This window comes from Echiichthys vipera (assembly GCF_963691815.1).
Source record: "Echiichthys vipera genome assembly, chromosome: 18".
NCBI lineage: Eukaryota > Metazoa > Chordata > Actinopteri > Perciformes > Trachinidae > Echiichthys > Echiichthys vipera.
The window spans coordinates 2370980-2391384 of NC_139843.1; the positions used below are offsets into that span (position 1 = coordinate 2370980).

At 46.3% G+C, this 20405-nt stretch overlaps 1 protein-coding gene across 2 annotated transcripts in view; it reads right to left on the bottom strand.

Annotated features, from left to right (window-relative positions):
• Positions 1-20405, bottom strand: part of rnf213b (ring finger protein 213b) — a 43683-nt gene that overhangs the window by 20419 nt on the left and 2859 nt on the right. For both annotated transcript variants that reach the window (XM_083932496.1, XM_083932495.1), the window contains exons 3-38: positions 20062-20217; positions 18910-19079; positions 18523-18818; positions 18189-18436; positions 17900-18106; positions 17606-17819; positions 17466-17521; positions 17225-17390; positions 16990-17139; positions 15974-16072; positions 15732-15860; positions 15303-15468; positions 15030-15197; positions 14115-14264; positions 13377-14008; positions 13083-13242; positions 12767-12984; positions 12535-12678; positions 12312-12464; positions 10091-11375; positions 9201-9385; positions 8980-9123; positions 4852-8673; positions 4618-4754; positions 4424-4522; positions 4196-4308; positions 3994-4107; positions 3835-3881; positions 3583-3739; positions 2842-2977; positions 2522-2710; positions 2304-2437; positions 2022-2197; positions 1731-1934; positions 844-1031; positions 647-767 (exon numbers count right to left, since the gene is read on the bottom strand). In XM_083932496.1, the coding sequence (XP_083788622.1) occupies positions 647-767; positions 844-1031; positions 1731-1934; positions 2022-2197; positions 2304-2437; positions 2522-2710; positions 2842-2977; positions 3583-3739; positions 3835-3881; positions 3994-4107; positions 4196-4308; positions 4424-4522; positions 4618-4754; positions 4852-8673; positions 8980-9123; positions 9201-9385; positions 10091-11375; positions 12312-12464; positions 12535-12678; positions 12767-12984; positions 13083-13242; positions 13377-14008; positions 14115-14264; positions 15030-15197; positions 15303-15468; positions 15732-15860; positions 15974-16072; positions 16990-17139; positions 17225-17390; positions 17466-17521; positions 17606-17819; positions 17900-18106; positions 18189-18436; positions 18523-18818; positions 18910-19079; positions 20062-20217 (10933 nt within the window). The remainder of the gene's footprint in view (positions 1-646; positions 768-843; positions 1032-1730; positions 1935-2021; positions 2198-2303; positions 2438-2521; positions 2711-2841; positions 2978-3582; positions 3740-3834; positions 3882-3993; positions 4108-4195; positions 4309-4423; positions 4523-4617; positions 4755-4851; positions 8674-8979; positions 9124-9200; positions 9386-10090; positions 11376-12311; positions 12465-12534; positions 12679-12766; positions 12985-13082; positions 13243-13376; positions 14009-14114; positions 14265-15029; positions 15198-15302; positions 15469-15731; positions 15861-15973; positions 16073-16989; positions 17140-17224; positions 17391-17465; positions 17522-17605; positions 17820-17899; positions 18107-18188; positions 18437-18522; positions 18819-18909; positions 19080-20061; positions 20218-20405) is intronic.

Here is a 20405-nt window from a genome sequence, read left to right on the forward strand (position 1 = left end):
TCTAGTCTTCTGACTACTCAAGGCGCTTTCACAGTGTTTGTCACATTCACACTGATGCAGTGGACATCTACAGACCATCTAATCTGACCATTCACACCACATTTACACACCCATGCGCAGCACAGGGAGCAATTCAGGGTTCAGTGTCTTGCCCAAGGACACTTCGACATGTGGACCGGGGGAGGTGGGGATCGAACCGCCAATCTCTCGAATGGAGGACGACCCACTCTGCCTCTGAGTCACAGTCGCCCTCAAAACAACAAAACCCAAAACATTTTACTGATGTTGTTTATGTTAAATACTGAATTTAAACTGTTTGCTGCTCTTTGTAAGAGACATCTCGTCCTTGCTGACCCTCTCTGGGTCTTGGTTTAATTTTATTTCTAGTGCACGTGTTGCTTGTAATAAAACCCGAGGGTATTACCCAAACCCTGAGAATGCCTCTGCAAAACAAGACAAAAAAATAGCAGTGGTTTTATTTCCCCACAGCAGAAGTCACAGAATAAAAAGCAGTGTGGTTCAGGCCGTTCATTGTTCAGGCGTCAGGATCTGGAAGCTCACCCCCTCAGCTGAATCATTTCCTGAGAGGAAACCTATTTCAATGATATCAGGATTAAAACACCGACCCTTAAACCATTCGACTTACGTTCAGGTGAATGCTGCAGTGTTTGAGAGCCAGTTCTCTCAATCTTGAGTCATTCTGCTGAACCCTAAAAAGGACGTGCTGGATGAAAGATGCAACAACAAGCACCCCGTTCCACAGTGACCTGAAAGGACAAAGGTGATAATAAATAAACCTTTAATGTTTGTTTTTATTCTAGCTGTCCATCTTGCCACACTCACCGGATGGCGTCCAGACTTTGCAGACAGCCAGGGTTACAGAGACTTCTGTATCTCTGACCGAACACTCTGTCCAGACACGGCTGCAGCAGCTCCACTCTGCTCACGAAGGACTCGCACGCTTGCAGAGACGTCACAGTCAGAAGATTGGTCTGCTTAACACAGACACCGAGAGCTAGGATGTCCTCCACCTGCAAACAGGGAAGGCATCATGCTCAGGCTCATTTGCATTAGTTAGCATCTTAAAGTGAGTCCCAGGGTCTTTTTCGGTAAATACCCTCATCAAATAAACCATAGAGACAATTTTTTTCATGTAAAAACTATTAACGGAGAAGCCCCGGAGAGTGGCTAACAGTAATTAGCTCGGGGCAGTACGGTGAAGGCATTCAAAGGTCTTTTTTAACCACTAATGCTGCTGAAAATAACAGCAAACCTCTGCAGCAGCATGAGAAGAGTCCCTACACACAAAACAAAGCAGCAATGGGCTCCTTCCTTTGGGATTGACTTTGGTAATCCACTGTAATGGACTTTACTATGAGAGGAGCAGGTACAGGGGCCAGTAGGTAAGTCTTTAAAACACTCTTTTAATAAACTCCGGCTTCACTAACTACGCTGTTGCTGCTTTGTTTTGTGTGAAGGGACTCTTCTCATGCTGCTGCAGAGGTTTGCTGTTATTTTCAGCAGCATTAGTGGTTAAAAAAGACCTTTGAATGCCTTCACTGTACTGCCCCGAGCTAATCACTGTTAGCATCTCTACCAGATTTCTCCCTTAATAGTTGTTACATGAAAAAAAATGTCATGGTGGCTTATTTGAGTGTGTTTGCCAAAAAAGACCATGAACAACTATCAGATGTAATGTTTACCATCAAGAGCTGAAAGGTTATTCTCACCAATTCTTGCGGCTCCTCCTCTGTCCCCTGCTGAAGTATATGGGTGGCTAGCTGGGGCTGCAGCAGAAATATGTGGCAGAGAGTATCCAGTCTGGGGGCAAAATGTTTGGCAGCAGCCATTATCCAAGCAGGCGAGAGCTCAGCGGCGACGCCCATGTTCGTCTGAAGCTCAGCCACACAGCCGTGCATGGCCCTGGTGAGGACCTGCATAGACGTGTGTAAAAAACCACACTGTTACTGGCTGTTACCAAAATATGTTGCGCCTAAATGTGTGACTCATGACGTCTGTACCCTGAGCTCTTCCTTTGACTTGATCTTCAAAGAAAGCAGCAGGAAGTCTTGTAGATAGTGGCGGCCGTACTCCGAGCTCTCCTTCTCCGAGAGTCTCTGTAAGTGAGTGCCTAGCCTGCTGCTGGTGAAGGTGCTCACAAACTGGAGGACCCACCCTGTGCCATTCTCTCTTGTGACTGAGGATCAGACATAAAACCGTACCATATCTTTAACATATATATATTATATGTTCATGAGTTTATACAGTTACTTGTTAAAATGCTGCATGAGACCAAAGCAAACCTGGCATGAATTCGGATTCTTCCCACAAGCTTTCAAGGTGCGTTCTGATGAGCCAGCTGAACGCGGCGGCGCAGGGATGTTCTTCGCCGTCCAACATGAAGTAGTGATGCACAAGCACCTCCTGGTCTGACTCACTAGAAATGGTTAGAAAAGTTCTATCTTGTCCTGTTGTTTAAAGTCACTGCACGAGTTATAGGGAGGAAGTAAATAAACAATACCTTGGGTGTTGTAGAGGCGCTAGGTCTAAAATCTGTGAATCTGCCAGGATGTCCAACCACAGCGTCATCCGGCCCTGGCTGAGCCCATCGTCAAAGAGCAGGTCCAGATTTGCATACCTGTCCATGACCTCCAACATGTTGGCCAAGATGGGAGTCACGGTGGACTGAAGACAGCGCCACAGGGTATGTCTGTCAGTTAGAGACCCAAGAGAAAGCTGCACTTGATCAAATCATCGACTGGAAACATGAAAGCGTTTAAAGTGCCATTGTATACAGTGATATTGTAAGATCTGCAGCTGTTATCTATAATACAGGTTTACCTCAGAGTCCCCCCCTCCTGCAGAGCCTGCCGTTTCTTGGCCTCTCTGCTCACCCACTCTTTAGGAGAGCCCATCATTTTTTCTTTCTGTTCCAAAGCATCTGCCAGTCTACTCAACAACACCGTCTGAAAGCGAGCTTCAATAAAGTATATATTTGACATTCATCAGAAACAAGTGAGAGATGCAATGAGACAGATGTGCAGAACAGTGACGTGCAGTCAGGGGAGGCAGGTGAGGCTGTGCCTCCGCTGTCATCATGACAGGAAAAAGAAACGAAATCATAAAATAACACAAGTATTAATATTTATCCTCTGATCTCTATGATTGTGGTGTGGTTCCTAATGTATTTTGACCATTTTTATAGTAAAAATCGCAGAAAATTCTGTATTTCCTGCTTAAATAAACGGAGTCTCTTCGGAGTCGAGAGGTGAGGCACGGACAGACGAGAGGTGAGGCACGGACAGACGAGAGGTGAGGCACGGACAGACGAGAGGTGAGGCACGGACAGACGAGAGGTGAGGCACGGACAGACGAGCCTCCCTCCAGATTGCGCAATCATTTACAAACTGGACTGAGCGTGTGCAGCATGCTTTTGCTGGTCAGGGTAAGATATTGGCTTCTTACAGACAAAATGAATGACATCATAATTCACAAAAACAATGGTGATCAAGAAACCCCGTCGGATGAATGCAGGTATATTCTAGTCAACTCTACATTTTAATATACAATCTCGATGCTTACCTGCTCTCTGCACTTGACTAGTTCCCAGAAGAGTTAGGAGGATGTGCATCCGCTGCATGCTTCGCGATGTCACGCCATCGGGGTCCCTCAGCAAACCCACAGCTTTTTGAATACATGATCTCACCAAGGATAGCCTGTGGAGTTGGGCTCTATCTCCCTGTACCCAATAGATAAAGGTGCATTTGTTCAATGCTAACACATGTGAAGGACCGCGTAGTGTTTATTTACTGTTAAAGTCACATTTGGATCTACCTGAGAGTCTTTTCTTTTCCTCAATGTTTCTTCATCTTCATGATGTTCTATGAAACATCAAAGATACTGTTTATTTTACAGTAAACATTAGCCTAGGGGAAGTTAATTAGCGTGCTTTCCCATTTGTTACACAACACCTAGAAGATGTAAAGTTTGTACCTGACAGTGCAGGGTTGAGTAGGTCGCTGATGAGAGTTCCACAGAAGACCAACAGGTTCAAGCTCATGTCCTCCGAATCCCTCAGGTCATCAATGTGCACTGACTGCCAGACCCCTTTGATGTAAAAGACAAAATATGGTTGTAACCATGGTATACTTCAAGTTTAATGCAGCAATGAGCATACTCCACCTCCAGTACTCACCTCCTTGGAAGCCAATGTACTGAGATTGACTTGGGATCCTAGAAACCTTCACGATGAAAATGACCCAACAGGTCTGATCCTCCAGGGACATCAAGTAATTCATGGTGCAATATCTGGAGGCAGAGGAAAAATAAGTAACACATCTGAAACACCTGTAATGCCCTTTTTCCACTGAGCATGCACAGACTCATCCTGCAACTTGTTCAGGATCTTGACATTGATCCTTACTTTGCTGATGCTATGAGCTCATCGCTGCAGTTGGATTCCTCAAGGTCCATCTGGATTAACAGGATGTGAAGAGAGTGGCCGGCATCTTGAAGGAAGCCCCTGACACACAGAAAGGAGAGTAAGAGAAAGATTAAAAGTCAAAAAAACAAAATAAAATAGCCATGCTGCTGTTATCTGAACACTGTAGTTATTACCGTATCTTGTTGCAGAAGGAGACCTCAGTGTCAAACTGGTGGAGCGAGAGCAGGAGGATCCTGTCCGTATGCAGTCCAAGAGCATGGGCTACCACCCTGACATCTGCTCTGGTTAACAAGCTGGAGAATGTAGTTATCTGTGCCAAACCACAAAGTGGACAGCGATGTCAGCAATTTGAAAAGATTGTGAAGAAACTGTGATAAACGAAATTTGAGCACTGATTTATGACCTACCTCTAGAAACTTGCTGGACTCCTGGTGCTTGTTCAGGCAATCTTGCAGGAAATTTCGGAGTGAATGGTGATGCTGTTGCTGGAAGTACATCTTCTGGAGTTTTTCCTTCTCCTGGTTTGCTAAATCTGAATACTTGAGCCTCACCACAGCATCAGGGGTGGCACAGTTCAACAAGAGACATTTAGCTAAATCGAAGACTTCTTCTTCCTCGTTTTCCCCAGAAGATCCAACATCGTTGTCTGTCTCCATCATTTCGTCGCTTTTAGACATGACTTTGTTCTCATCATCATCATCATCATTCTTTTCCACTGACTCAATGTCTTGCTCTTTTCCAACAACCTCTATGTCCATCGCATCATCCGACGGATCGTCCTCTTTGTCAATTACCACTTTCTGTTTGTTGGAGTTTGATTCAAGTGTTTGGATTGGTTCTTTTTCCAGCAGTGACTCATCGTTTTCATTCTGTTGATGTTGTCTTACAGCACCATCTTTATCTTTTCGCGCTCTTCTTTCTAGTGCTTGCAAGAGAGCGCTGGCACAGGCATCGCCATGGTAGCCAACAAAAATGTCAAACTGCTTGAATTCCTTTGAGGCCTCACCTGAGAATTCCTCCACCCACTCTTTCAGTTTATGGAGAATCCTGTGCTGCCATGGTTCCAGGTCGGTACTCCTATTCACCCGATGTTTTTCAAGCCTGTTGATGAGGGGCATGGGAAAGTGCTCATAGACTTTCTTCTGGTCTTCAATTACCACCAGTCTGAAGTTTGTGTGGACACGACATTTGACTCTGTGGGAGCCCAGACCAAGATCAACATATTGCTGATTACTGAGGTAAACATAGTACTGGTTCAAGGCGTCGTACAGGCTTTCATAAAGGTTCTGCATGTTGAGGAGGATGACAGTACGCCCAGTCTCCATGCATGTTTTCACGCGGTTAACGTTACGGCAGATTTGGGCATATTCATGATCCTTTGGGAAGCCCGAGCCAAAGACGATTTCAGGTGGTGGACAGTCTCCTTTGGCAAAGATTTGCTGCTGAAGGATATGGAGAGCTGCATTGTTAGTGGTCAGCAAAAGGAGGTAACGGCTCTCGTGGTTGGTGTCATGGTCAAGATTCTTTTTCACCATTTGCAAGGTGCTTGGTCTGGGAATTTCCATTAGGTTTTGGAGAACCTCTTGGAAAAATGTGACTGGGTCAAAATCCTCTGGCTGTCCACTGAAGTTACGCAAGATGGCCTCTACCAACTGCCCGCCATCTGGCTCCTGTTGCGTTGATTTGACTACAGCAAAGAGCATTTTGACTAGGCTGTAATAATCCCTTAGACCAAAGAACTGATTCTTTGTGGTCTCATTACAGATGCTCAAGAAGGCCTTTGCCAAAGATGGGAACAGGTGTTTGATTTGCAGGAGAATTTGTTTGGAGGATGAACAAATTCCCTTTGCCGTTTCCACGAGCTCATCCTCACTCGGATCCCATCTTGACACAAATATTCCTCTGTTCATCTTTGCTGGATCAAGAGCCCAGTTGGAAATGCCAACAAAGCCGACCTTCATGTGTGGATCTGGCTTGTCATTGTCAATACAACCATCCTCCAAGAGAGGATGAAGGGTCTTCAGGGGCATCTGAGTAGAATCTTCTGCGAGTCCTATCTCATCAAGCACCACCACAGACACATACTCAGCCATGTTTTTGTCCTTCTGGAAACGGGCACAGTTCCTGAATGTCCCTATGATGCCCTCTGGACTGGAGTGAGGACTGCACTGGAAAGAGACCATATGCACTTGCTTGAGTTTCTTGAAAAGTTCACAGTGGGAGCTTTGGCCCTGCATGGCATCGGCAACCACTGTTTTGGCAAGCGACTTAGAGCTGCCTGGTTTGCCAACCAGAAAGAGTGGGATCCTGAGCTCAATGCAAACCACCATGAGAAACACATTCTCTTTGAGTGCAACATTTTTGGCTATGGTCTCCCTTGTCTGAATGTTCTGAAGGAAGAAGTCTTGACAGGATGTTATCTCTTCCTGCAGTGCTGCTGAAGAGCAGAGAGGGCCTGGAAAGTACTGACAAATTACAGAGAGGTACTGCTCTTTGTCCACCAGAGACGGGTAGTAGCAGACTCCAATCGACAGAATCAAGCACTTCAGTGTTTTATGATTCTCATTGAGATGAGCGCAGTTGTTGAAAAGGACCCCACTATGCTGGTAAAACCAAACTAGCACTTTCATAGACCTCTCCACGTCTCTGAGACTCACAAAACTGCATTCATTTTTCCGACTTCGCATGTATTTCTGGGAGGCTGCCAGCACATTTGAAATGATGTCCTTGCAGACCGCTGGCAAACGATGGTCGACAACTTGCTTCTGGACAATCTGTTTGATGTAGGAAAGTTCAGTTGAATCACTCAACTGGCCAAAGTCCCACACCAAAGAAACCATGCTGGGAGGCAGGGGATGAACTCGGTACACCAACTGCCTCAGAGGGACTTTTCCAAGGCGGTCTTCTGTTTCATCTGCCTTCACCCTGTAGCCTAAACCTGCACGTTCCAAACGTTCCACCATTTCAGGTGAGTGCTTCCTGTAAGGATTGCAAGCGGCTATTATTTTCAAGCCATTGCCTGACTTCAGTGGTTCCCCTTTCATTGTTTGGTCACATAGGATTTCCTTGATGGCAAAAATGGCTTCTGTGGTATTGCCTTCGTCGAAGAACAAAATGGTGTCTAGCTTGTGCATTCTTTGGTTCGTCTCAGCAAGTATCTCTGCCTCCCTCACCTTTCTGTATATCATCTCTGCTGTAGTTCCACCATGTACCTTGACAAGTAGCATGTTCTCTACTGGTCTTTCTTCCCTCTGCAGAGCACAAAGGAAACGGACTAATCGTGTTTTCCCACAGCCAGTCTCTCCCATGATGACAACTGGAATACCACACCGGAATCTCATGTGTATGGCCAACATCTTCATCACATTGTCAGCAGTGAGCTCATATGTTGGATCTGGGTCAAATTCTCTGTCCATCATTCCTTTCTTTGCCCCAACAACACATGAAATCCTTTTGATTTTGTCCAACCGGGGCAGCTGATCAAAGTCTTCAGTGAGAGAGATCCTTTGCCGTTCCAAATCTTGAAAAAGCTTTAGAGACATCACATTTTCTATCAGGACTTTGCGGCTTTGAGGATCAACTGCATTGAGTGTGTTTCGCCTCTGACATATCTTCACATTAAAGCCAAGGAAAGACATTGAGCATCTGTCTGCATTAAAGAAAATGTATGGATGAGACTCATTTTCCCAATGCTTGCGAATTGTTAGACGGGCAAGAAGGTCATCCTCCAGACGGTTATCAATGGCCACCATGGGACTTTCATCAGATGTGTTCAGAGAGGGCGAGGCAAAATCTCTTGCCATATGAATCATGAACTTCACAATGAAGCCCTTGAAACCAGGCAGCTGGTCAGCCAGAAAATCCGGGTTACAGAAAATTGAGTTCTCACAGTCCTTCAGTTGCACATTGAGGAACCAGGAGAAGTTCTTCAGCTCAGCCCAAGATGGATCTTGCATTCCACAATATGACAGGAAGTGATCGACACAATCAATGTGATTCCCCAGTCTGGATCCTTCCTGGTAGTTAAAACGATCCAGATTCTGATTGTTTCTGTACAGCTTTAAGTACTGATAGGGTCTTTGAATCCCCTCACTGCAAAACTCCTGCTCATCCATGAGCGGATCAAAGGGCTGTTTTCTCAACACCCCCCTACTGGCCAACAACTGCATCACCTCTTTTGGAGGTCTACAATGGATAGTAGGCAGGATGTCAAGAAGTCCAAGCTTCATCTGTGTGAGCAAATTTAACACAGGTTCATGAAATGGATTGTAGCCTGAGGACATTTTTGTAATTTTCAAAGGGTCAGAAAACCTTTCATTTTAAAATTTCAAAGCTCCTCATTAGCAAAGAACAAACTGTTATATTTTAAGCAATGCTTGTGAATTAGAGGGGATTTAAGGCATTGAATCCAGAGATCTAATATTATATTCTATGGAATATAAATGCATTTTTTAAGCTTTATGCTCACAAATGTTATAGGTTACCGGTCTAATGTCTCAAGGTACATACAACATTTAAAAAAAAGACATTGATACCTCTTTTGGCTGGGTTTGAGAGGTTCTCAGGACCTCAACTGTGATCAGATGAGCAACATTTCTTCTCCACAGCATGCCATGGCTGTCGCTCAAACAGCCCAGAACTAACACATGGAACAGGAGCTCCTCCAGACCGGTACAAACCTGGAGGAGAAGACAGAAGAATAGAATAGAAGTACAACCAACAACAGAACAAGCTAAATAAATGCTTGGATACTTACTCCGGCTGTGTCAATGTGCAGGAGAACAGGATCCTGCTCTCTCAGGGTTGCCATTTTCTCTGTTAGACTCTTAATCAAAGAGTCTATATCAACAGTTGGCTCAATCAGTCTGATCCTGATATGTTTTGCTCTGGGAGATTTCTCCTGGAACTTCTCAAACATACGATCCACATAAAGGGATTTTCCTTAGATGGACAAAAATATGTACTGTCAACAAAAAATATTCTTTAACAAACTTGATTCTTGATCCTACTGTATAATAATTTTCATAATGGCATGCTAATTAAAGTGAAATTCCAGCGTAAAATCATCCCAGTATATACACTAAATAAGCCATCAAGACAATTTGCGTGTAACTACTAACAGTTGCTAACAGCCAATTACGGCTAACAGGGATTAGCTCGGGGCAGCATGTTGAAGGCGTTAAACTGACTTTTTTAACCACTAATACTGCTGAAAATAACAGCAAACCTCTGCAGCAGCATGAGAAGAGTCCCTACACACAAAACAAAGCACCAATGGGCTCCTTCCTTTGGGATTGACTTTGGTAATCCACTGTAATGGACTTTACTATGAGAGGAGCTGGTACAGGGGCCAGTAGGTAAGTCTTTAAAACACTCTTTTAATAAACTCTGGCTTCACTAACTACGCTGTTGCTGCTTTGTTTTGTGTGTAGGGACTCTTCTCTTGCTGCTGCAGAGGTTTGCTGTTATTTTCAGCAGCATTAGTGGTTAAAAAAGCCACTTTAATGCCTTCATGGTGCTGCCCCGAGCTAATTAGTGTTAGCCGCATTCAGCGGTTAGCAACTCTACCTGATTTCTCGTAGCGTATTTGCCGAAAAAGACCCTGGGATGATTTTACGCCGTGTTTCACTTTATGGTTCCCCTTACCAACTGCGGGGCGCACAGATGAGATCATCCACACTGAGAGCTGATCTGGAGAAACCTGTGCGACAGTGTTTTGTGTGAAGTGGTGACGTAGATATTTCCTGGCAGTTTCTGCTGTTAGACTCACACCAGCCTGTACTTTGTCATTGCTGAAGAAAGAGGGCACATATCTGTGCTGGTGCACGACTGGGCTGACTATTATCAAGCGATAATGCGGGTTTGCACTTCTCTCTAGACCCTCAAAGAGCTCCCCCAAGGCCACACTGACATCATATCCCAGTAGCCCTGGATTAACAAGAGAGTAAATCTTCTGCCAGTTTTGTCTGGAGCTTTGGCCGAGAGCCCGGCGGAGAAAGATCTCCACCTCCTCCTCTGTGGTTTCCTCTCTGCAGACTAGAACCTCATCGGTAGATGGCAAAGGCTGCTCTGGACTCTGCATGTAAAAAGACAAGATGGTGGTAAAAACCTCTGCACCGGGACAAAGCACAAGATTGGGCTTTCCCTCCTGGAGAACCGGTGGGAGGTTCCTGATCATGTGTTGCTGGTTCATTTCAGAGAGGCATGAGAGGAAGTGGGCCAGAGACGAGATGTCCAAGTGCTCGTTGAGGTACTGTGGCATGTCATTCTTGAATTTATGCCAGAGCTTTTCAAGATTGTCCTCGTCACGCTTCCTGAAGCCATCAGTGGGCCCAAGTAGTGAGCCATCATCTTCATCCTCTGAAGAAAACTCCATCAAATCATGAGCCTCTTCAGTGTGTCCTGGCGAAGATGGCGTTAAATCCATAGAAGGAACAAGCACCGATTCGTCTTCACTGTCAAACTCAGCACCTTCCAGTTCATCATGCTCTGGGGTTATACTTGCTGCATTAATGTAAGCGACTCTGACATCAGTCAGAGTGCACTGAGGCTTTATGGGAAAAAGTAAAAGCCATAACTGTGGAGGAACTGGCGCCTGCTGCTGACACACTTTGTGTATCCAGTGACACAGGTACACCATCTGCTCTGAGGTGTAGTGGTTCAGCAAACTGAAGCTGGAGCGCATCTCACTGATGAAGGAGCGCCATTCCCTTTGGCAGCTATCCATGGAGTGAGCCAGCTTTTGCAGCTGCTCAGTCACTTCGCCAGAGTACGCCATCTCTTTACCCTGCAGGGATAAGAAGGTGGCTTTGATGCACGGCTGCTGTTGTGGACAGCACTGGACCTCAGCAAGCCATTCCCTGAAGAGCATGTTGCCAGATGTTTGCATCTGAAGAAGGATGGTGCCCAGTCTCTGAACTCCTTCAAAAACCTACAGTACATGTGAAGAGAAGTGCAGGAATGTATAATTCACCTCAGAGGAGGATTCAGAACACACACTTTGGGCCTAAAGCCAACTAAGGGCGCACTCACACTGTCGTTCTGTACTGGGCCAAAACTATTTTTTCAGCTAAAGCCTAGTACCTTTAAGCAGTGTGAGTGCACCCGCTCCGCGCATAACAGCCGACAGCCCACGGCCCGCTTGAAAGAGGTGGGCTTTAGCGGAGCCGTTTGCACATGTACGAGCACGAGCGTGCGCACGTGTACGAGCACGAGCACGAGCCCTACGGCGGTAGCGTTATGTCCGCCTGTTCGGACATGTTAATAGAAGGACGGACCATGCGCGGACATTTAACAACAACAACAATGGCGGTGAAAGGTTCACGTTGGTGTGATGCGGAGGTGGAGTGTTTACTGCAGATTTGGTCGATGAAAAGATTCAAAAACAGTCGACAAGACGCACAAAAACTCCGAGGTCTGTGGAAAGATTTGTAAACAAAGCAACACACACGCGATCAATGCGTGTGACGTTTTACGGCGTGATGTCGTATGGAAAGCAAGAAGCATTGGCCGGCCCTGGCAGTGTGAGTACAAACGGGGCTGGGGCGCAGGGGGAGAGGGTGGGGGGACAAGTACCCTAAAGTCCGGGGTGCGGTGCGGAAGGACAGTGTGAGTGCGCCCTAACTCATAGCACAAAATATACCCTGTGCATCTTTATATTAAATTTAATCACTTAAGAAAGAAAATAATCTGTTGAAAAAGAACATTTTTATCCAGCTAGCTAAACAGCTGCTCATATACAAAAACATCAGACTACTCTAAATGCTTTGCCATCATTGTTGTACTTCAAACATCACCTTAATAATAACTTCTCACCACTGTACACTGTGCAGAAAGTTACACACTTAAATTCAAAACGGCCACTGACCTCTGTGAATCGGTTGACCTGCTCTCTGCCGTGCTCCCCTTTGGAAGACATGAGCATGAGTTTGTTCTGCAGCTCCAGCAGGTCTTCAAGCTTGTAGCTCTTCTCCTCTGCGCCTGTTTTCACCGTGACCTGCACCATGTTCTGAAGACATCTCTGCAAACACGTGAAAATCATAAATGTCCTAAAGTCAATACGAGCCTACGTTGGAAGATCGCCTACTTACCTTCTCTGTGTAGTGATCAGACCATCGTATGTGATAAACTCCATGAGCATTAATGGAAGACGCCAGAGAGAGAGAAGATTGCTCCACAGAGCCGTGGGTCTCCTTCAGTGTTTTCAGCCAGCTCAGCAAGCGAGAAGACTCTTTCTGGAAAACAAACCCAGGGGCATCGTCGTCACTCTGCCTCAGTAACAGGGCTTTCTGTTCTGCCTACAAATAAGTAAGAGGTCAATACCAATTTGTCTGGTAGCTTCTCATCTCTAGTTTGGGTGTCCCACACCTGCTGAGCACACCTCATGAACTCCTCAAAGCCAGCGCAAGGGGAGAGGGAGTAGAGCAGAGGGGCGTAGCCCATCACTGCATCGTGGAAACAGGCCACCTGATCGATCTCTGTGTCATTCTCTCCCGCAGATATGGAAGCCAGGTCCACGTACACCTTCACGTCGCTCATATCTGATGAGGGGACAGGAGAATGAATCATCGTCTGCAAAACTTAAGTTAACTTATGTTCCTGCATTAAAGTAGAGATTTAATTCCTGCAAGCAATTTACTTTTAAGGTTCTCTTTGATCCACTTGACCAGAGTTTGACTCGCTAGAAACTCTTTCAGACAGGCAGTGTGCTGCTTGGTGACAGTGGAGAGTTGTTGTTTGGCATGAAACAGGTCATCGCTGAGGGACCTCAGGGCCCTCTGCTTAAAGGCGTCTTCCTCCTGTTAAATAGCCGAGCACATAACTCAAGAATTATACTTTTTTTTTTCTAAAGAAAATGTGTTTGATTCTGATTTGGTGAAGGTGAATCTTTTGTAAACTATAAAACTACAATGTAATGTCAAAAGATTGTTACCAGTTGGCTAAGAGTGCTGATTTCTGTGAAGCTCCCAGAAAGATTCATTTTTTCAGCAATTTTCAGCATGGCGCTGGCTGCAGCCCCTGCCTCGTGGAGCTGTCGATACTTCTGGATCTGACCCAGTCTCAGCTCCACCCAGTTCGCCTCAGGTTTGTACTGTACTGACTCAAACACCGTGTCTGACATGAGACTCAGCTCCTTCTCCATTTGTTTCCCGTCTCCCTGGTCTCCAGACTCCAGCAAAACCTGATCGAGCTGCTGGACAGTGATGCTTGCATTTGCAATGCTGACGCCGAGCTGACAGAACTCTGCCAACAGTGGCTTCCAGATGGATTCGAAGATCTGCTGCAGGGTGACTGGAACAGGAGCTGAGCCAGGTTGTGTCGTTGATGCCAAAGCTGCAGCTCCCTTAACCCAGTAGAACAGAATCAGATTGCTGTTGTGCAGTTTGTGCATCTCATTGGCCATTCTCAGGGTATTCATACTGGTGATGTACCACAGGACCTGGGAAGGGCCGGTCTTCCCCAGCTTCCCCTCAGCATCAAAGGACTGGACGAGCACCAGTTTGTTGAGACTCACAGTCTGGAGGTCTGCACTGTGCTGCTTCTCCACAGTCGACATCTCAGGAACTGTTGAGTTAAGAAGTGTTACTGAAGAACACAACTGGAAATCTATCAGACAAAACCAAAGTCTTTGCAAAAGTCCCCTAAAGTAACATAATTCAATAACTCAAACCTGTGATGCTCTCTGAAACCTTTGCTATCATCTTTATCAGTGAATCCATCTGTTGCTTCCGCTCTGTGAAAGCCTTCAGGTCCTTCTCTCTCTGAGCCAAAACAACATCCGCATCGACAGGAACGCACTTCGATTTGGTGTTTTTCTGGTCTGTGGAAGACATGATGCACCTTTCATTAACTCACACCTTTTGTCCCAATGAGGGGAAATTTAATGTCATGGAAGGCATTCTGGGTTGTTAACAGTGGCATGCACAAGGGAGGCAATTGTCAAAAAAGTGTGCTAAAGTGCCCTCTAGGATCCAAAACATGTGCTTAAGTGCCCTCTAGGAGCCAAACATGTGCTAAGGTGCCATCTAGGAGCAAAAACATGTGCTAAGGTGCCCTCTAGGAGCCAAAACGTGTGCTTAAGTGTCCTCTAGGAGCCAAAACATGTGCAAAAGTGCCCTCTAGGAGCCAAAACATGTGCTTAAGTGCCCTCTAGAAGCCAAAACATGTGCTAAAGTGCTCTCTAGGAGCCAAAACATGTTCTAAAGTGTCCTCTAGGATCCAAAATGTGTGCCAAAGTGCCCTCTAGAAGCCAAAACATGTGCTAAAGTGCTCTCTAGAAGCCAAAACATGTGCTAAAGTGTCCTCTAGAAGCCAAAACATGTGCTAAGGTGCCCTCTAGGATCCAAAATGTGTGCTAAGGTGCCCTCTAGAGGCCAAAACATGTGCTAAAGTGCCCTCTAGGAGCCAAAACATGTGCTAAAGTGTCCTCTAGGAGCCAAAACATGTGCTAAAGTGCCCTCTAGGAGCCAAAATGTGCCCTCTTCATTGGCGAAGACGCGCTATATGTGCCCTTTTTATCCTTTCCGCCCCTGCCCTTCAAAGACTGTGCACGCCACTGGTTGTTAATGCTTCTTAATGTTCATACACTGCTGGTGAAGTCTCTTAAACTGCTCCTTATATCTCAGGCAGGTCTGTAGGTGTCCCAGGGGCACGTGTCCCTGAAGCAGAGACTCCACCAGAGACTGCAGTGCAGTCACACTGCTGTGGACAACCTGTCCCGCGGTGTCATCCACCTGGATGGACTTCCACTCACCTGGGCCAAAACAATAACACGTGATCATTAGAGAAATGTAACAGTGCTGAGTGAACAACTTTAAGGAAATAAGAAGATTGAAGTGAATAATAAAATGAACTGTACTGTGAGACAGCAGGTGGTTGATGGCGGACTGTGGGTGGAGCAGCTGGACTACAGTGTTGTTTCTGAATCGTGCTGCTGATTCAACCACAACAGCAGACAGGACGGCTTCAGGGGGGGCCTTCCCCTTCGAGCTGAGACTCCGCATCAGGTCTCCCTCCTTCTCCCTCTAAACACATGAACACATCATCATTGATTTCACTTTAATTAGGATTGTGCTCTTAATTTTCCAGCTTGGTTAGAAAAAAATATATAAACGGTTTGAGAATTAACTTATGGACGTCTGGATCTCTTCAAAGGACACAAGCTAACCTGGATCACCTAGGCAACCATGCAAATGCATCATATGATGTGTGACTATGTACAATTAATATAGAGCTATCTCTGGTGTCCAAGGCTGCGCCCTGGACAGATGGTTAATGCATACTGTACCTGGCAGGTTGCCTTGATAGCAGACTGACACAGCTCGTCAAAACAGGTCTGAACAACGCCGTCGCTCTTCCTCATCGCTGCCAAAGATGACTCCAGGCAGCAGAGCAGCACTTTATCCTCATCACTTGCCTGCAAAAGGTAATAAAAGCATCGACCTGCTGCCACTCTGTTGTTCTGGGTCTGAACCTCAGATGTCACTAACATCAGGTGAACGTTGATGTGATCAATAAACAGTCACAGACCTTGGAAATCCTCTTCTTCAGGTCTTTTTTCAGGCTCCGCCTCCAGTTGGATGAAACGTCTTCAAGAGAGCATTCGACCTTCAGCAGCGAATCCCACATCTGAAGATTCAAACCGGTGATTATTATGAGGTTCAACTGCATCGATTATAGAAATAAATATGTCTAAGCGAAACAGAACACCACCTGTCACTCACAGCAGCTTAAAAGTCGAGTGAAAAAGGTTCAAAACAAGCAACAACCTCAACGCTGAAGTGCCGAAGGCTGCAGTTTCTCCAGCGACCTCATGAGGCGCCAAAAGCAGGTCAAACGCCAACTTCACAGCAGACATAAACATGTTTACAGTCATGTTCATTTCCTCGTTCATGTCAACTGTACGGCTCGAGGAGGATTTTTGAGTGTCAGGTGGTGCCTTCACAGGAGGCTGCAGACTTCTTTCATGCTGCTTCAGCGCCATTCGTCCTCGCCTACAGGAGTCTCCATCTGGTCAGACTTTGACTCCGCCTCATTTCCTCTGACCAAAAAAGGGCATGTATGTGACGTTGGGGGGAGGGGCGTACGTCCATCTGGCTGACGTTTACCTCTGAGGAGAAGTGAGGGTCAGAGGCTAGCTGTCACTCAAGAGGCCACGCCCCTAATTATTCATAAACTTTAACCTCCAATAAAATAAAAACAAGCCCCTCCCCCTCAGTGTTGTCATGGAGATATGATCTAAACACACAGACTAGAATGTTCTTCTGTCCTTAAACAGGTTTAATGATACTGTGTAAACGGCCTGTTTAACATGGGGCTCAATGAGAAACTGCTCTGTTATGAAACCTGCCCCTAGTGGACACTCAGAGAACTGATGCTGACGGAGCTTCCTGATTGGATCAAACAGGAAGTCGCTGTGGTGGGGGCTTGGACGACGCCCATATTTTATACTGTCTACAATTCAAACCGTCATTTTGGGTAGAAAAGTTTCAAAATAGACGACAACTTACTGTACCGGCTGAACGAGAGTTCTTTGAACTGCGTACCTCGATTTCCTTTGGGTAGGTTGGATATCTTGACGGCACCATGAGTGGTTTTTCCAGCAGTCCATCTCTCCACTGAACGATCCGCTGCTGCGCTGCATGTAGACCCTCCAGGAGATTCTGCTTTAAGCTCTCATACTCGCCGTCGGAGGACTAAAAAGGCACAAAAGGAACGCGGCAAATTAACGTTGCTGTTCCATAACGAGGCAGTCAAAGTGCAGAATAAAAAGATAATTACCTCTTTGTTTAGTTTGGCATCAAGCATCTCTGCCAGTTTCAGCACCAGCTGGTAGCTCAGGACTGCGGCCGGGTACCACGTGACCACATGGACAACTGCACATGTGCTCTTCACCGCACTGATGCTGCTCATGAAGGCGGGCTTGATGTTTCCAGATTCAATCAATCTACAGACACGGAGTAGAAGTTACAGGGAGCACAGCACCACAGCGCGTCAGCAGGAATACTCCAGATGTCCTTACCTGTCCTTCTCTTCGTCTACCTTCAGCAGTATATGGGTCAAGGTGCTGTGAGCGTGCTGCAGGCGGAACAAAAGGGTCGCTTTACAGATTAACCAAAGTTATTTTAAATGTTTGATATTGCCATTCGAAGGTTTTCCCACCTTCACGATCTCCTGTGCTCTGTTGTTGTCCATTGACTCTCCACATCGTCTCACTCTGTACAACAGACCCTGGATCAGGTGTTCTGCGTGGATCCCCGTCTGCTTTGAAAATTCAGGTAGATCCTCAAATGGGACCAGAGATAACCAGCTCATCAGGAGCAGAGGCGTCTCTTTAGCCAGAGGCGAGTGCGTCTGGATCAAACTCAACACTCTCCTGTGAAAGAGTCAAGTGTTATTTCAACTAAACATCATCCAGCACTTCAGGAAAAGAAAGTTTATTTGAGACAAACTCACTTTCTTTTGTCAGGGTACGACTGTATATTCTCCCTGAACCTGCAGAAAGGGACACTTTCAAGTCCTGACCAGTTCTCCTCCTCCACAGTTGGACCCACTTTAGCTGCGTCGGCTCCTGGCTGTCTGAGCCTGAAGAGCAGAGGGACGAGCAGGACGAGCTCCGACACCGCGTACTGGGCACAGACGTTCATCAGACCCAACACAGCGCTGCAGGGAAGACACACGATGTTAGACAAGACCAGGACAAGTGTGAGGAGTTTGAGAAGATAAACCTTGTGAGTAAACTTACTATTGTGGATTTTGGGAAAACCTTTGCAACCAGTCCAGGTTTGTCTTGTCCATTGCGGTCTCTGAGGACACCAGGACACACAGCTCGGCCCAGCCTTTCACTCCGAGGTTGATGCTACACTTTCTGGTGACCATGAACACAGACAGGCCCTGAACCAGAGGACCACTGCTGCTCCAGCTGTCTGGGAGTTTCTCCTTCGGCTCTCCTTTTAACATCTGAACCAAAGTCTCAGAAATCATCTCTGATGTCTGTGAAGGACAAAAACATGTGGTCACTGGTGGAGTATTGGAGGCGACATACATAAAGGGTGCTTTACTCTTCTTGTTGCACCAACCTTGACCATGGGAGGTCGTGAAGAGTCCAGGAATTGCATCCTCTCATGTGCAGAACCGAGACTCCACCCAAAATGCATCAAGCTGTCACACAGGCTCTCGGTGCTCTGTTTGTCTGACGGCGTCCATTTCTGGAAGATTCTGTTCAGCAGAGTACTCGCTGAGCACTGCCAGGCGTCCGATACCTCCACGCCTTTAGGTCTCTGCGAGCGGAACATGTTAAGGCCACCTTGAAACAAACTTTGCATTGTGGAACCAGCGTCCTGACGCCCGATGAAGCCTTCGTAAAGGTGCACCTCTAGATGAAACACAGACGCAGAGTCCTGTTAAAGACACAGACTTACACGGATGTGTGGACGCGCTGAAGCGACGCGGTTTGCTTCCCTCACCTTTAACGTTGCGGTCCAGTGGAATCTGATAGTGTCTCGTGGTAATCGCTGAGATCTCTTTGACTCGTTGCTGTACTGCGTACCAATACGTCCACCATTCGCCTCTCGTCAAGTGCTTCTCTTCAACAGACAGACTTGCTTCTACCAGATAGCCTTCCTGTTGTATGTCACTACACATAACATATTGAACATTTGGTATGATGAGAACTTTACTGAAGCTGCAGGGGTTGTGGTGAAGTCTGACAGTATCAGAACACTGGGGGAATTATTTATATGTTATATTCTCAAAGCAATTTCAGTCAAAAGCAACTGGACTGGTTATTTGTCTAGGAAGACGTTTCCCCTCTCATCCAAGAGGTTTGGATGTTTCTGCCAACAGAGTTTATATGTTCAGTCCTCGCAGAGGTCTGAGACACCACTTATCTCCAATTTACAATGCTGCCCTTTCATCCCTTCAACAATCTAACCTCAAAGAACAACTGTTCACACATGTCCTCCTGTGACTCCAACGACTGTCGTTCAGACTCAATAGAGCACTAACCAAGTCCAGACCTACTTCCACCAACAACTGGACCAGGACCAGGACCAGGACCAGCACTAACGAAGTCCAAACCATCTTCCCACCAACGACTGCCACTCCAACGACGGTCGTTGGCACTTGGAGCACAAAGGGTTCCAGTGACATCATCGGCCTTGTGAGAGGTTAAATACCTGGATCTCACACCAGTTAGTTGGACCAGTCCCAGCCTGGTCCTGGTCCAGTCCCAGCCTGGTCAGATGTGTACATGAACTGATGAAGCCTCTTGGATCAGAGGTGAAACGTCTTCCTAGACAAATAACCAAGTCCAGTTGCTTTGGATTGAAATTGCTTTGAGGATAACGACGACCTGGACACATGAGAACAGTCACAGACCTATATTTTATATTAAAGCCATGGTCTACCATTTGTAATATTGGTAATTATTATTAACACAGTTTATACGGCCATTATGGTCCTGTAGTCTGATCTACACACCAAAGAACCAAATCAAATCTGTCTCAGAGGCTCCGCTGATTTTCAGATTGTAGACCAGAGCTTTAACGAACCCTCTGTACATTTGTGCTGGAGTTAAAATGTGTATGACAGGTGATATAAACGTCATCAATACTCACACACAACGCGTCATCTTTAAGGGTGAATACCCTCTGTCATAACAGAGCACAAGCGTGTCATGTTCTTGCTTGAACCTGAACTTTTTGTCCAGCACAGCGTAGAAGTGGAGGGTGAACACGGGAGCATCGGCTGGAGCTCTCACCGGGCTTCGATCGCTGCGGAGAGGAAAACACGTTCATGATCCAGCTCACACCGACGTTTGTGATGTAGGTGATAAAGGGATGGTTGTGGTTGCATGGGGTAGAAAGTCAGTGTATCCTACTACTGTGTGTGGGGGTCAGCACACCCGCAGTTTGGTGAAGCAGAACAGACAGGTTAAGGTTTAGCTGCTCCACCTTTACAG